The sequence below is a fragment of the Octodon degus genome, unplaced genomic scaffold (assembly GCF_000260255.1).
Source record: "Octodon degus isolate 3935 unplaced genomic scaffold, OctDeg1.0 scaffold00320, whole genome shotgun sequence".
Lineage (NCBI taxonomy): Eukaryota > Metazoa > Chordata > Mammalia > Rodentia > Octodontidae > Octodon > Octodon degus.
Window position 1 is genome coordinate 890,696 of NW_004524896.1, and position 17,397 is coordinate 908,092.

A 17,397-nucleotide genomic window follows, 5' to 3' on the forward strand; every position below is an offset into this window, starting at 1 on the left:
TAACCACTAAGAAGAATATATGCAGTGTATTATTTGTTGAAACTGTACTTTCGATTTGATTTGAAACTGTCTCATTGCTATATGTTTATCAAAAAAACTTTGAAAAGAAAAAAAAAACATCCAGTGGGGGCCCAGCATTCCTGTTGCAGCAAAGTTTGGAAAGGGTCCACATAAAGTTGCATAAGTAACCACCTGCTAAAGATGACATATCAGGACTGCAAGAAGAGCCAAGAGTGGGTCAATTGCACCCACTCTTATATTTGATAACCGAGCCTCAGAAAACTGAGCCATCATCTGCAATGTTTCGCAGTGCCCAGACAGCTTTCTCACTGACGTGAGCATGGGGAGATGCCAGGAGGGAAATGGGAGCCGGGATGGCCCCTCCACCCGCCACGGCCTTGGTCTGCTCTGTCAGTAAGTGCCCAAGCAGACTCACACCAGGTGGGACTACAGTCAGTTCTGCCCAGGAAGGACACAGACTTTGGAATCAAACCAGCTCTGGTGGTGTGGTCTATCGGAGGTTGATTTTCCCGAGAAAGCAGTTTCCTAGCAGCTTGAGTAGCTTGCAGCTGGCTTTCCAGATCATTGCCAGTTACGCCATTGACAGTGCCATCTACAGTCCGAATCACAGTGCCCTGGTTGCTGCAGTTTTCCAGCAAAGGTGAAGTAGCATCATCAGGAAATGAGCTTACATTTCTCCTTTTCAGCATCTGGTCATCCTCTTCAGCTCCACATTAACTTTTCTTCACTGCCACCTCATCTCTGTACTGTCTTTTCCCTTGTTCTTGAGTCTGTTCCGTCAGGGAGCTGGCGAATTCGCAGTAGCATTCTTGTTGTTGGACATGGTTATGAGACAAAGAGAAAGCTGTGAAGGGAGAGCAGGCGGTACTGCAGGGCTCTCTGGCTGCGGATGAGGTGCCCTCCAAACCTCCACTGCGGTGGATCCCAGGAATGGTGTGCTCACCAAATACATTAAAAAAAAAAAAGCATCACCAATAGCACATGCTGGAGGGGCTGTGGAGGAAAGGGAATCCTTCTACACTTCAGTTCAAAGTATAGTATCATGCAACCACTGTGGAAATCAGTGTGCAGATTCCTCAAAAGCTAGAATTAGAGGTCTGATGCCAGCAGGTTATTCCTTTTCTGAGTGTGCTCCCAGAATGATTGAAAAGATCATAGCGGAGCCATATATGCGCACCCATGCTGGTGGCAGCAATTTGTCATAGCTAAGTCTTGGAAACATGCCCGTCAACCAAGAAATGGAAAAAGAAGATGTGGTGTTTTTTTATGCAGCGAAGAACCAGTCAGCCATAAAGATGAATGAAGTTGAGGTATTTCTGCATAAAAGGATAGGCTTTAAGAACATATTCTTAATTGAAATGAATCAGACACAAAATGTTTACGCATTATATTGTATCTCTAGCGGGAGAAATGGAAAGTCCGAATAAGGATCAGGGTTACAGAGACAGCTCAGTGGTCCAAGGGCCTGCCTAGGTAAGCACAGGTGCCCGTGTTCCATCCCTGGATCCACATGCTCTGGAAGCCTTGCCCTGGGTGCATTGAGCCAGCCATCAATATCGGGCATGGTGGCACATGCCTGTAATGCGAGTGCTGGGGAGGTTGAAACAGGTGTATCACTATGAGTCTGGGCTGCACAGTGAGACCCTGTACCAAATACTTAACATCGTAAAGTAGATAAGGACCAAAATGTATAACATATAAGTACCACGTGCTAACGGATTGCACCACTGGAGCTTCAAAAAATGTATAACAGATAATGGGAAATTGAAAAAAAATGTTCAAATGGAAAAGGAGATACGGGATGAGGGTGAGGCGAAGGAACAAAGGGAAAAGCAAAAAAGAAAAGAAAAAATGGAAACAAAGCTTTGTAAATAAGGAAGGGGAGAGAGTTTTAATTTTTTTTTTTGTATTCATTTGTATCTCACTACACAGGTCAGACTCATAGTGATCCTCCTGTCTCAGCCTCCCCAGCACGCATGTGCCACTACACCTGGCTTAGAGGTCAGCAGGGTGCGCCTGGTGTTCTGGAGCTGTCAGGGCATGCAGTACCAGGGATTGAACCCAGGTTCTTGTGTGCTTACCAGGCAGGTACTTAGACTGGTGAGCTATCTTCTCAGTCCAGGAAGGGAAGGGGGTTTATAGAGAAGACAAGGCCTCGGGGCTGAAAGGAACGAAGACACATCATGCTCAGGTACAAACTTGCTCTAGTGAGTGTGATCATTATGTATATCTAAAATGTAACAATAAAGTTAATTTTAAAGGTTCTTACTAAGCTAGGTAAATAGAGGAACATCCTTAATCTGATTAAGAATACAGATAAAAATACCAGATGCGGTGGCTCATACCATTATCACAGCATGGGGGGAGTCTGAGTCAGAAAGATCTCAAGTCCAAGGCCTGTCTGGGCAACTCAATGGCCTGGTGAGATCCTGTCTCAATAACTTTAAGAAGAGCTGGGGATACATCTCACTGTGATGGCCCTGAGTTCAACTCCCAGTGCTAGAAAAGAAGAGAGAAGCTAGCAGCATTTTTCCTGATGAGAAACCAGCATCTTCCTGAGTGGAACGAGGAGGCAGGCGGGGGGACACTTGCCCAGCCCGCTCCAGCCCTGCCTGGGTGTTCTGGCTGCTGCACTCACACGGGAGAGGGGGGAGCACAGGGCAGGAAGGGAACAGAGAGAAGGGCCCCTGTGCAGAGATAGCAGGAGATTCTATAGAGAAAATCTGAGAAACAGTGTTTAACCAAGAAACAGTGATTTTTTTCAGGCCAGTGCAAGTGGCAAGTGTCTGTAACTGGAGTCCTATAGGAAGCTGAGTGCAGGATCCTAAATTCCAAACAGGACTGGGTAGTGTAACAACTTAGGAAGACCCAGTGAAAAATCAGTGTAGGGAGCCCACTTCGTTGTTCATTCATTCATGAGAAACTTTGTAAAGATCATCTGATCTTGGCTCTTGGGTTGCAGATCCCAGAAAGGCTGTTACGATATCATTTTGTATTAGTTTTTACCACATTTGACTCTAATTTTTGCACATATTTTCTGTTGTTTGAAAAAACTCCGGATTGTCAGCCAAAAGGATGGGATCTAACACATACACACTGGAGAATGTTGTAAATACAGTTAAGGAAAATGTCATTGCAAAGTGGAGCAGGGTCACGAAGGGCACAAGGGGGACCCAAACCTGGACTGGGGGGTGCAGCCCCACCTGTTGATCTGGGAAGAGAGCAGTGGCCCTCAGCAGAGCCTGCAGGTAGGGAGGGAAGTGCTGCGGTTCCCTGGGGGGAAAGATCTCTGTGTTACACCTGCCGAGTCCCCATGCTCAGGCCGCAATGGCCTCCTGCACAGCTGCTAAACAGAAGTGAGCTCTGTACCATGCTTTCTTCAGTAACAAGTTGAGACCATCGGGCTGTTCCCAGGGCTTCACCACTCTAACCAGGGACTGCTGTCTGCTGGCTTTACTTCCTGGTTGCATCTCGAGTCCTCCTTTGGTTGTGCTGAGCCTCAAATAGCAGAAGCCCAAGGACCACAAGGACCAGGCCAGCCAGGCACATGTGGATGAGATTCTCCACAGTGTAGTCCTGAGCCTGTGGGGCTGGGGCAGGGACAGAGAGGGCACAGAGGTCAGGACAGATGGCAGGGATCCCAGGGACCTTTCTGTCCATCCAGCTACCTGCTTTCCCTGGATGGGAATGGGCCCACTGATTCCAGCCCCATAGCCAAGAATTCCTCTCCCATCTTGGGCTGAGTGGTTCTGTGATGGGCCGATGGCCTCAGTGCATCCTGCACACCAAGGACAGAGATCATGAGCTGTAGTGTCGTAGAGACCCGAGCTGTGCCTGAGCTCTGTGTCCTGTGTCTGCTCCTCCTGAGGTAGCTATGTGTGGTCCTGATGGAGCCCTTTCCTTGCTGTATCAAGTTCCCTCAGGCCCTGCTGGGATCGTTCAAGCTCCCCATACTCCATGAGTACAGACCTTGTGTCTGAGTCACTTTGAAGCAAATGGCACCTGAGACCAGGATGTTTGAAGGTAAGAGCTTCTGAGTTCAGAAATAACTAAGCCCTTGGATGTTCTGTGTTGCATCAGGGCCACCAAAGATGTGAGCTGAATGCCCTGGGGAGGGGCTCCTCTGACTCACCAGCTCAGCACCCAGGGTCCCTGGGCGTGGGCTCCTGAATTCAGGAGGCTGCTCTCTGCCCACCAGTGCCCTTTTCCTACCTGAACCTCACACACCTACCATCCTCTAGCACGGTCACCCTTTCTCAGAGCCCCTGGAGGGCACTGGGCTCCCTAATGTCCCCTTCATGCTCCCCTGGAGACCTGCCCTGTCCTCAAAATTGCGAACAGCATTGCAGTGTGCTGGACTCCTGTGTGTGAGGGTAAAGTGTCTCCACTGCCCTTGCTGCAGGGCCTGTTGTGGAGGCACTGGGACAGCAGAGGACCAGGCTTTGAGGTGGAGACCTCAGGGGCAAGGGCTGGGCCCTGTCCTCCCCCTCAGTCCAGCCCCAGTTCTCTGCTCTCACCTGTGTCCTCTTGTGTCTCCCTGCTTCGCTTAACTCCATGGCAAACAGCAGGGTGGGAGTGTGGGCAAGAGCTCCTGCCTGCATCAATCAGCCTCCACATGGGTGGGTGCTCCCCCGGCACCTCCTCACCACCGACAGCATCCACATGTGGGGACAGGGCACAGAGTGACCTTGTGGGCTCAGTGGTACATGGAGTCATGTTGGGAACCTGGGCAGTACAACCTCAGGGGAAAATGGCCCCAGTGTTCAGATGGGGCAGAATACAGATGAAGGGGCAGGGTGGGGTTGTGCCCTGGCAGTCTGACTTCCAGCTTCTTTCTCCCCGGAAGATCTGGGGCTCCCTCAGCTGTGAGGCAAGAATCTGAGTGATGCTGCTCTGCCTGGCCCCATCTATACTATCAATGTCACTGCACAGAGGGACAGGACCCCTGCAGCGTGGGGTCATGGAGGCTTCCCTGGGAGGCTGCCTACCCAGGGCTCACAGCAAGGGCAGCATCAGAGCAACTCGAAGGTCTGGGCTGGGTCTCCCCGTTGCACCGGGAGACACAGAAGCCCACCATGAGGGGCTGGTCTAAGTTTGCATTTCCAGAGGAGGCTGCACCAGCCACACAGCTCAGCCCCTGCCTCGGACCCCTCGCGGCAGTGCCCTCACTCTACACCTCGGGGTCCGGACTCTGGTGTGAGGGGCTGATCCTCAGGGCCTCCTAGGAGGAGTAGCGAGGTGAGGGGCTGAGCTCCCCCCTCCCCACTTAAGCTGCTGCTCCTCCCCAGGCTGGAGCGCAACATCTCCCTCAGCTTTGAGCCCACCCCATGCAGCCTGGATTCCGAGCCCTGGGGATTCAGCTTCCTTTCACAATTCTCTATTCCTGGACACCAATGAAGCCAAGACTGGAACCAGGACTGAGATGGGCTGAGTGTCTCCACGCAGCCAGCACCAGGACACTGGGCAGAGCCGGGGATCTCCTGCTGTTGAGCTGGGTGCTGAGGGTGGGGGATGGGGTCCCAGAGGATCCTGGGAATGGGCTAGGGGAAGCTGAGGGACTGGGCTGCCTCCGGGGAGCCTGCATCCATGCGCTGTCCTCCATCTGTCCTGTGCCCTCACTACTATCCTCCTACTGCCCACCCGACACCTCTGACAGCCCAATGTTGGGGTGCGGTGACCATGCCTGAGGGGACTCAGCTGGGCTCTTCTCTATGAAGGCTACATCCCCCTGTGGAATATGTTTAACTATAATCCCAGCATAACTGTCCTGGCAGCAGTGTCAAAGGAAACTTAGAACCAGACTGATGGGGTCCAGGACAGCTGTGCTGAGACCATGAGCTCCACACGGTCACTGGGATATGACAACAGACATGGAGTTGAGTCCGAGCTCTTGGCTCTCATGGAGAATTCTGCCTGGGACTGCTGAGCTTGGGACTCTGATCTGAGACTCAAGGTGGGATCGGCTGCTCCCTCTTTGTACAGAAGGAAAGTGTCCATCAGAATCCATGACTGACATAGCAGGGGTCACATTTTCTCCTTAGGACACCATAGGTCCCAGATGGACTGAGAGAGATTGTGTGGCAGAGAGCTGCCCTGGTGAAAAGGAAGGTGGTGAGGGGCCACCCCACATTGTTCTGAGATGAGGTCTCAGCAGGGCTGTCTCTGAGAACCCTTGGACTCTGTCTATCTCTGTCTCCTCCGACTCCACCCCTCCTGACCTCCCCTGCCTCTTGCCTCTCTCCCTCCCTGACACCTACTCTCACTCTGGCCATCACTTCCTGGGCTCCACAGCAGGGCCTGTGTAGAATCTGGGTCCCTCACTGAGCACTGGGCTCCTCATGTAGGATCAGGATGTCCAGGGGATCCCTGGGGGCCAACCACTCTGAGGAGAGGCTGTGTCCACTGCAGTATCCATAGAGGCCGATGTGGAAGTGGCTCCCAAGGTGCAGGGTGAAGTCTACCTGAGAGACCCTAGCCTGAGACTGATGACCAGGGCACTGGAGGAGGTCTCCAGCCCCCTCCTTGGACAGAGTGAATCTCTTGTAGCTGAGGTCAGAGAGATTCTGGAGTGTTTGGATCTGTCCACGGGCCAGGACAGGGTCCTGCAGAGTCAGGAGGGAGGGCTTTCTGGACAGCCCTGGAGGAGGAGGAGCCAGGCTGAGGGCCTGGGTCCTGCTATGCTCCTGCCCTCCTGTCCTGCCCTGTGTGTCTCCCTGTCTCATACTTGGAGTTTCAGGTTCAGGAGAGGCTCTGACCCACTGTCAACTTAGCGTCTGCTGAATTTGCACTCTGTGAATGTGTTTGATGAGTGAAAGTCTAGTGCATTAGACAGGACGTTCTCACCTGAGATTAGGAGCTCCAGGGCATCACTGGGCTCTGACCACACCTGGGATCCATTCCTGTAACAGCCGTAGCATCTGAACGTCCAGTTGTGGTTGGGAATTATGGGGCCCACCGTGAATAAAGACTGGAAATTCTCACTGTGGTGTTGCTGTGAGTTCATCATCCAGGAGCATTTGTTTCCTTCTTCCTTAGTCAGAATGAACTTGTCATATCCCAGCTGTGACCCACATAGGAGGGTGACACTCCCTCCTGAGGTCACCACAGGGCTGGGCAGGGCTGAGAGGCTGGGTTTGCCATAGAATCCTAGGTGAGAAGGAAGCAGCATATAACATGGACTTGCACCTCTCAGTGTCCCCAGGGCTGGGCTGGGAGAGGGGGACACCCTTGAGAGCAGACTCCTTCCTAGGAGCAGAGACTGGGGCTGTGACCAAGTGTCCTCTCACCTGTCACTACCAGCTCCAGGAGCTCACTGGGCTGTGACCAGCCAGCAGGGCTGTGATAGTAACAGCGATAGAGCCCTGCATCATCTTCTCTCATGGATGGGATGGAGAACTTGGTCCTGTTCTTCGGTGTAGCTAAAGTCTTTCTGTTCCAGGGTGCTGGCCACCCTTCTTTATCCAGATAGTACTCCTGGGCCTTCAGAGTCCCCTCACATCTGAGGGCCACAGGCTTCCCCCGGGGGATCACACAGCATGGCTCAGCCCAGAAAGAGACCTTAGCGAGGGTCCCTGTGGGGAATTGGGAGAGGAAGCGTCAGGGCTGTTCTGCACTGTGCCCTGTGTGGGTCAGAGCAGCTGTCATTCATTCTGACCCACAAGGAGCAGAGGGAACCTGAGGAGACACTTAAAGGTTGCTCTTCTTCCCCGCCATCTAATGTTCCCTCTCTCTGTCTCACTAGATCCCTTTATCTTGGGTATCGCTGTCTCCCTCTTCCTCTGTCACTGAGCCCAGGATCCCTGGCTCCTCTCATCCCCACAGCCTTGGAGCTGGGTCAGGCCCTCAGTCATGAAAGACAGGTTGTCCCTCCCTCACCTGGGACCAGGAGCTCCAGGGTGTCACTGGGCTCTGACCACACCTGGGGTTGGCTCCTGCCATAGCCATAGCATCTGAAGGTCCACCTGTGGCTGGGGTTCACAGGACCCACACGGAACAGGGCCTGGATCTCCCCACTGGGGCCTTTCTGTGAGTCCTGTGCCCAGGAGAACATGGTTTCCCTTTCCTCAGTCAGAATGAACCTGTCAAATTCTTCCCAGGATCCACACTGGAGGGTGACAGTTCTTCCTGACGTCACCACAGGGCTGGGCAGGGCTAAGAGGATGGGTTTGCTGTGGACTCCTAGGAAAGAAGGAGGCAGTATGAGAAATGGACTTACATTTTCTATGCAGTCCCCAGGGCTGGGCTGTGAGAGGGGTATACCCTTGAGAGAAGACCTCCTACCTGAGGAGACAGTGTGGAGTAGGGCCCCTGAGTGTCTTCTCACCTGTCACCACCAGCTCCAGGGACTCACTGGGCTCTGACCAGCCATCAGGGCTGTGATAGTCACAGCGATATCGTCCTGCATCATGCTCTGTCATGGATGGGATGTGGAACTTGGCCGTGTTCTTGGGCATTTCTAAAGTCTTTTTCCTCCAGGGCACTGAGCTTCCCTCTTTAAACAGATGGCACTGCTGGGCCCCCAGAGTCCATGCACACCAGAGAGTCACAGGTTCCCTCAGTGGCATCACAGGTCCTGGATCAGCCCAGAGCCGCGGTTTGGGGAGGGTCCCTGCAGGGAAATCACAGCTGAGTCCCAGGACCTTCCTCCTCCCCTCACATTCCAAATCTCAGCCCAGGGCCCTCCAGGCCTTCCAGAACCAGATAACACCTGTTGTGCTCCATCCCTACTACTCAGGCTTGGTCCCTTGTCCCCAGGTAGTGGAAGGATCTGGGACAGTGGGGGCCACACTTACCTGCCTGCAATTGGGCCCTGGGTCCCAGACTCAGCCCTGGAAGAGAGTTCCCTGTGAGAGGTTCATGCTGGAACCCGAGAAGATCATCTCCTACCAGTCTCCTGAGCCCCTGGTTCCCGGAGGGGCCAGGGTCTGGCTGTGGGTTGAGGTCCCTCCCAGACCAGGGTGTCCCCTCCTGTGTTCCCCTCTCACCCAGGCAGAGCAGGGCTGTCAGGGCGGGAATCATGTCTTCTCCAGCTGCTGATCACGGGTTCTGTGGAGATGTGACTGTGCTGCTCCGCAGGCCCCACTGACAAATGCGTGGGAACTTTGGGACTGGGTTCTGCCCATCATGAGTTGTCACAGCACCACCCCGCATGAATGGGAACTGCCTACCCCACAGCCATTCTCTGCGTTGCCAGGGCTGCGTCTGGGTCAGGCAGATGTCTGAGGTTGGACTTTCCCTTGCTTTTGAATCTTTCTGCTTTTTATTCATCTCATCAAGGGGCATGTCACAGCAGTAGATAGACTGCATGTCTTGCCAAGTTGGTCCCCTCTAGGCGACAGTGCCCAGGTCTGGTCCTTTATCTCAGAGCCTCCCCACAGGCCTCTTCTCTCCCGAGCCCATCCATCTGCATGGCTCAGTCATCCTCACCTTGGCCATCCTCACTCAGCCCTGCAAATGCTCCAGGGGTGATGCAGGTTCCTGCTGCAGGTGGTCAAGAGCAGAAATGCGCTGAGCCCTGCCTGTGCAGCTCAGTGGAGCAGTGTTCTGGGAATCAGCATGGAGGAGAAGGGCAGGGCCGCAGGGCAGCAGAGCTGACTCACTTCCTGCCCCTGTGCGGGTTTCCTGTGCTAAACTTTCCCCTTCATGGTTTCTTTTTTTCCTTAGCAACTGAATCTACCAGCTGCTCCATGGGAAGAAATTTTCGAGCCATTCTTGCTTTCTCAGGGCTGCTGTATAGGATGCCCCTGAGTTTGGTGCTGGCAGATTTCAGTCTAATGCCTGGTTGTCATTCCCCGTGATGCCTTGAACTTAGCATCTCTCTCTAAGCTTCCTCATGTTCAGCGGTGGCATTTCACACCACTGCTGGAAATATTACGGGGTCTGTGGTGCCTGAGTGTGGGAAGGCTCAGCCATGGTTAATTTTCAGAGCAAGGAAAACCTGAGTCTGGACCATGTGAGGCCCCAGGCGTGGGACCATATACACGCCAGTACCAGGTCCCGGTGTGCTCTCAGCACTTGGAAATGGTCTGTGCACTAGTTTGCAGCTTCCAGACCATCATCCTTATGAAAGTAAATGAACGTTCTCAAATGAAGGATTCAAAAAACAAAGCCGAGGGCCCCTGGAGTCTCTAATCAACAAGGGCTCATTAAGGAGCTGGTTTCCTTCTCTCTTGGGGGTGTGATTGCAGCGGGACATTGGGTTGGCAAAGCCAGTAGGTACAGGGCGTGGTCTGTCAACCACAGCCAGGCACTGCACAGAAGTGGTTCTGAGCCAGTACCACGAACCAATCAGTCCTGTCTTCAGTCTTCTTCTGAGAACTCAAGGACGTTTCTGGTAGGACGACCTAGTCCTGTCCTCAACGAGAGGAGTGGGAAGTACAAAAATGGCTGTCACTGTAGTCCAGGGCACTGAGCGCTCTCACATTTCTCCAATCCAACCCGTAAAATGTAGAGTGAGCTACTTATCCAATTCTTCTGTGGCCCCATGTTTCTTTCCTCTATTATTATAATTATTACTTTTTATTACTTATTATTTTTATTGAGAAACTACAGCAATGAGATAGTTTCAAAACTGATTAGTAGGACAGTTTTTTAATTTTTTAATTTTTATTTTTTTAGTAGGACAGTTTTAATAATTAATACATGACATATTGTCTTCGCAGTGGTTATTCATAGTAAAAGATGCAGACATGATATTTTGTCAAAACACTATTAGTACAAATCTTTCTTCTCATTCAATGAAACACAAGTAGCTGTTTATGTATCCTATTTTGTATATAGAGAAACAACATGGTCCTTCATTTATATTCCTTTTTATTGTTTAGTTTTGTCAGAGATGGGTACTCCATTGCCATTTAAATGTTGTAGGTGTGTGAGTTCAGCAAAATAATTCAATATAGTCCAGTAGTCCACAATAACAGTGGACTACAGTTATCCGTAGGACAGGCAATGTCAGAAGTTGTTGACTTGACCCTTTTACAGATTAGCATATTAATATGGGTTTACTTTGTATACCTGGTTTTTATGCTTTTCTGCTGGATGGTTAAGAACAAGATAAAGCAAGACCTATATATCAAGAAATGTAACTTCCGTATTTGACAATGTCAGTCAAATCCCCTCAGGATTTAGCCAGAAACCTTGTGCCACTTTTTGTAGATCCTTTGTCAGTGTCAGCCATGTGGATGAGTCATGGCCATTGCTTGAGTAATTTGCTCTCTGTGAGGACTGAGAGAATATTTTCTCTCCATGTAACTCTCCTTAAACACATTCTATATCATCAATCACTTTCCTCTGTGGGCCCATAATCTCCTGGATTAGAAAATTTGGGACACCACTGCGTTACATGATGTTACAGTACGGGTTCTCTTATGTTCTGAGTCTGCACTGACCTTGAATGGCTAGGGGCAAGATGTTGATTGTCCTTGCAGGCTTTCTTTTTCTCAAACTTTTGTTCTGAAAACTTAGGTTGTTAACCCTCTAGAAGAGAAGCCTAATGATGTTATTACCCTAAAACATAAGAAGTTGAGCTTAACTTCACTATCTGTCTGAATATCAAACATCTTAGGTATAACATGGAACAGGTATTTTCCATCAAGTATTGATATGTAAAACACTAAATCCCTACAGAATGTGATGAAAAAAATATCAAAAATGAGGAATAAAAATTATATATTTTTAATCAGAAATTTAGAAATCTCACCATATATAGAATTGTAGCAGGACAGTCCTAAGACTTTTTTTTTCTTGTATCTTGTTTTCATTTATTACCCTTTGTTAATAAAGCAAATATATACTTTAGAGACAGTATATCAGTAACTGATATGACATGACAAGCAGTACATATATAGAAGACCAGAATGACAGGCAATCCAAGCATGACCCTACTATTACACGTTGCCATCTTCAGTGCAGTTGCTTAGTTCACAGGTATCAGCATATATACTTAGTCAGGTTGAGAACTCTAACAAGTAACTGATAGTTTCAACAACCTGCTGATAGTTCTCAGGATCATTAACTTACCCATCTGTGCTTATAAATGTATGGTTTTGCCCCTTTCATGTTTCCTATCTTTTCTCATTGTCCTCTCTTTGTTGTCTAATCCTCAAGTTCTCACTTTCATTTAATTGTGTTATACCTTTCGATTTGTATTTCTTCTTTTGAGTTCTTATACTAGGCAGACTATGTGACATTTACACATGTAGGACTGATTTACTTCACTTATGAGTATATCTTCAACTGGCATCCACTTAAATATGAAGGCTTCTAGTTTTTCATTTTATATAGCTGAGTAATGTTCCATTGTATGAAAATACTACATATTTTTCATCCATTTCTCAGGTGACAGCCATCTTGGTTGTTTCCAAGATTTGTCTATCACAAATTGTTTTGCTATAAACATAGTTATACATATATCTCTATGATATGACATTTTCAGTTCATCTGGGAAATTTCCCCGTAGGGGGATAGCTGGTTTGAATGGGATTTCCAGTCCCCGTTTAGTAAGGAGTCTCCACACTGATTTCCATAATAGTTGCACCAGTCTCCATTCCCACCAACAGTGGAGAAGGTTGCCTTTTCCCCCACAGCCTCTCCAACATTTGTTGTTAGTTGATTTGTTTATGATAGTCATTCTTTCTTGGGTGAGATGGTATCTTAGTGTTGTTTTAATTTGTATTTCACAGATGGCTAGTGATGTCGAGCATTTTTTCATATATTTTTTCACTTCTGTAAATTCAACCTCTGTGACGTTTGTATTAATCTTGGATACCCATTTCTGGATTGGGTCTTTACATTTTGGGACCCTAATTTTTTTTGGTTCTTTATAAATTCTAGCGAGAAGACCTTTATCTGAGTGCTTATCAGTTAATATTTTTCCAAATTTGTGGGTTGTCTTTTCATTTTGTTGGTAATTTCTTTTGTTGTGCAAAAACTTCTCAATAAGAGGAGGTCCCAGTAGTTAATTCTTTCAACTGTTACCTGTGTGGTTTGATTTTTGTTCATGAACTCTTTGCCTACCCCTACGTGTTCAGTGTTCCTCCTAATTTCTCTTCCAGGAGATTGAGTATTTCTGTTTTAATGTTTACATTTTTAATTAATTTTGACTTTAGCTTAGTGCATAGTGATAGACCTTGGGTCAAGTTTTAGTTTTTGGCATGTAGAGAGCCAGTTTTTCCAGCACCATTTGTTAAACAACCTATCTTTCTTGCAGTAAACATGTGTGACCCCTTTGTTGAAGATGAGATGGCTGAGTGTGTTCATAGAGTCTTCGGAATCTTCCTATCTATTCCATTGATCCTCAGCTTTTTTTTGGTGGCAATACCATGCTGATTTTATCACAGGAGCTTCGTAGTATAATTTCAAGTCAGGAATCGTAATGCCTCCTGACTTGTCTTTGTTGCCCAAGATTGCTTTGCTATTCTAGGTCTTTTCTAGTTCCAAATAAATTTTAGGAATGATTTCTCTACCTCTGTGAGGTATGTTGGTGGTAGTCTGATAGGGATTGCATTAAATCTGTACAGAAGTTTTGGGAGTATGGCCATTTTCACAATGTTGATTCTTCTTATCCAGAAGAATGGAATATCTTTCTGTTTTCTGAAATACTTTACAATCTCCTTTTTTTTTTAGAGTACTGACATTTTCCTTGAATGATGTTTGACTTTTGTAGTTAGATTAATTCTAAGGTATTTAATTTTCTGTGATGCTATTGTAAAAGTATTGTTTCTCACTTTTCCTCTCAGTATGTTTGGTATCTGTGTAGAGGAATGCTATTGACTTTTGAGTATTGACTTTGTATCCTGATGTGCTACTTAATTTGTGTATCAATTATAGTAACTTCTTGGTGAAGATTTTTGTGTTCCAAGTAAAATATCATGACATCTGCAAATAATGATAATTTAACTTCTTCTTTACCTATTCTTATTCCTTTCATTTTTCTCTCTTGTCTAATGGCTCTAGCTAATGTTTCTAGAACTATATTGAATAGGAGTGGTGATAGAAGACATCCTTATCTTTTAAAAGATCTGAAAAGAAAAGATTTCCATTTTTCCCCATTTAGAAATGTATTAGCCATTGGGTTATCAGAGATGGCTTTTATCAGATTGAAGTAGAAGCCTTCTATTTCAGTTTTCTGTAGGACTTTGAACATGAATGAGTGTTGGACTTTGTCAAATCCTTTTATGCATCAATTGAGATGATCATGTCATTTTCCGATTTGGTTCTATTCATAGAGTGCATTACATTTATAGATTTGTGTAAATTGAACCATCCTTGCATCCCTGGGATGAATCCTACCTGGTCATGGTGTATAATATTCTTGATGATTTGCTGTACTCTATTTCTATGTTTTTATTGATGATTTTTGCATCTATGTTCATGAGGGAGATTGGCCTGTAGTTCTCTTTTTTAGTTGCATCTTTCCCTGGTTTTGGTATCAGTATAATACTTGCCTCCAGGAATGATTTTGGGAGGATTGCTTCCTTTTCAATTTCATTGGAGATTTTGAAGAGTATAGAGATTATATCTTCTGTAAATTTCTGTAGAATTCAGTTGTGAATCCATCAGGATCTGGAGTTTTCATTATTATTATGTGTTTTGTTACATTTTGTGTGGCCGTAGAGATAGCTCAGTAGAATAAGCGCTTGCCTGGCAAGTGCAAGAACTTGAGTTCAATCCCCTGTCTACCAAAAAAAAAATTACATTGAACATTTAATTGGCTGTTATTGAGATATTGAGAGTTGTTATATCTTGCTGATTCAGTTTTGGTGATTTGTACATTTCTAGGAATCTGTCCTTTTCTTCTGTGTGTTCTATTCTTTGAGTAGAAAGACTCTCAAAGTTGCTATTGATAATTTTTTGAATTTCCACTGGGTCTGTGGTAGTTACACCCTTTTCATTCCTTGTTGCTTGTATTTGAATTTTTTCTTTCCTCTTTTTGATGAGGTTAGCTATGGGCTTATCAATTTTATTTAATCTTTCAAAGAAGCAGCTTTTTGGTTTGTTAATTCTTTGACTTGTTGTCTTTGTCTCAATTGAATTAATTTCTGCTGTGATCTTTATGATTTTTTCCCCGTCTTTGGGCTCTGGGTTTGGTTTGCTCTTCCTTTGGTAGATGTTGGAGATACAACTTTATTGTGTTTATTTGTTCCCATTCTGTTTTCGCAGGTATAAATTTCTTTCTGAGAACTGCTTTTATTGCATCGTATAAATTCCGATAAGTTGTGCTTGAATTTTCATTGAATTGTAGATATTGATGAATTTCTTGTTTAATTTCATCTGTGGCCCATTGGTTACTGAGCAGGGTGTTGGTTAATTTCCATGTATTTATGGGGTTGTTGTGCTTTCTTTTCTTGTTTATTTCCCATTTTATTGCACTGTAGTTTTGTAACATGCATGTATTCTTTCTGATTTTTTGCATATACGAAAGCATTATCTATGGACCAGTATGTGGTGTATTTTATAAAATGACCAATGTGCAGCTGAAAAAAAGGTGTCTTCAGCAGTCGTTGGGTGGAACACTATATATGTCCACTAAGTTTATTTGTTCCAAGCTGTGGTTCAGTTATGCTATTTCTTTGGTAATTTTTTTCTGGTTGACCTGTCTTTTTGGGATAAGGGTGTGTTAAGGTCTACTGTTAAGACTGTGGTATTGGATATTAGATTTTTCATGTACATTAGGATTTGTCTTATATATTTCGGTTCTCCCATGTTTGGTGCATATATATTTATGATTGTTACCTCTTGTTCTTTAATTTTTCCCCTTACCAGTATATAGTGGCCTTCTTTATTTCCTTTGATAATTCTTGGTTTGCACTTGAGCCTATCTGAGAACAGGATTGCTACCCCTGCTATTTTTTGAGGTGCTGAAATGTGTAATATTTTTTTCCATCCTTTGACTTTCAATCTATGAATATCTTTATGATTTAAATATGTTTCTTGTATACAGCATACTGTTGGATTTTTTTTCCTAATCCACTGTGTCAGGTTATTTCTTTTAATTGGTGAATTGCATCCATTTACATTGGTGGTTAGAATTGAGATGTATTGATTTATGATCGACATGTTTTTTGCCTGCTGTTGTTTACTCCTTTTTCTCTTGTGTTTGTTTGCCCTATTTAGTTGGTTCCATCTGTTCTTGTTCGTGGAGTTCTGATCATTTTGGGCCTTCTCCCTAACATCTTTTAGTAATCTATGTAGGGTTGGCTTTGTCATCAAGAAATTCTTTAGTTGTTCTTTGTCATGGAAGTATTTCACTCTCTATCAAACTTGAAAGAGAGTTTTGCAGGGTATAGTAGTCTGGGCTGGAATTTGTTTTCATAGAGGATCTGAAGTTTTCTGGTCCATGCTCGTCTTGCCTTGATGAATTGTGAGGTCTGCCGTTATTCTGATGGGTTTTCCTTTAAATGTTATCTGTTTTTTTTTTTTTTTTTTTTTTCTGTAGTGGCTGTCATTACATTGTTCTGTGCTGAATTTCTGGGATCTTGACCATTATACGTCTTGGTGTATTTTCAGTTGGGTTGCAATTGTTTTGAGTTCTATTTCCTTTAGTTACTTGAATGTCAGATTGCTTCCTCATATTTGGGAAGTTTTCTGCTATTACTTCTGCCCGTATTCTTTTTATATCATTTCTATTCACTCCTTCTTTCTTATTGATGCTTATTAATCTTATGTTGTTCATCTTTGCATCGTCTTGCAGCTGATGAATTATTTTTTTCTTCATCCTAGTTTTTTTAAAGAGATATTTTCTTACCTTTTCACTAGCTGCTACAGTGTCTTCAATATCTCACACTGTATTTTCATTTTCACTCAAACGGTTTTGCCAGCTTGTGATTGAAACTTTAATGACCTCTATATTTCTTTGACTCTGCTTCATGCGGTCTAAGTCTTGTATTGCTCATTCAAAGAATCTATCGTTTTTCTAATCTCTATTTTTTTATCAATGTGTTCTGGAGAAGCAGTTATTAATTCTTTTACTTCAGAGATTAGTTCTCATTTTATTTCTTCTATATATTTCTGCATTTGATTCTTTACTTCTGATGTTGTTAATTCAGATATTTCTTTTTTTATTTTTTATTTTTTTTCAGTAATTTTATTGAGAAACAAATAGCAATGAGACAGTTTCAAATCCAAATAGTAGGACAGTTTCAATAATACATTGCATATTGTTGTCTTAGTGGTTATTCATTGTACAAGATGCAGACACGATATCCGGTCCACAAACACTAGTAGGATAAATCTTTCTATTCATTGGCTTAAGAGAATGTAGCTGTATATCTATCCTAACTATTTTTGAATATACAGATACAAAATGGTCATTCATTTGTATCCCTTTTTTGTTTAGTTTTGTCAGAGAAGGGATTCCATTGTCATTTAAATACTATA

The 17,397-nt window shown here is 45.4% G+C and overlaps 1 protein-coding gene across 1 annotated transcript in view; it reads right to left on the minus strand.

Annotated features, from left to right (window-relative positions):
- LOC101568956 (leukocyte immunoglobulin-like receptor subfamily A member 6) overlaps positions 1–17,397 on the minus strand; it is a 241,548-nt gene that overhangs the window by 102,354 nt on the left and 121,797 nt on the right. The window contains exons 6-7 of the mRNA XM_023707950.1: positions 7,897–8,199; positions 7,308–7,592 (exon numbers count right to left, since the gene is read on the minus strand). Of these exons, the coding sequence (XP_023563718.1) occupies positions 7,308–7,592; positions 7,897–8,199 (588 nt within the window). The remainder of the gene's footprint in view (positions 1–7,307; positions 7,593–7,896; positions 8,200–17,397) is intronic.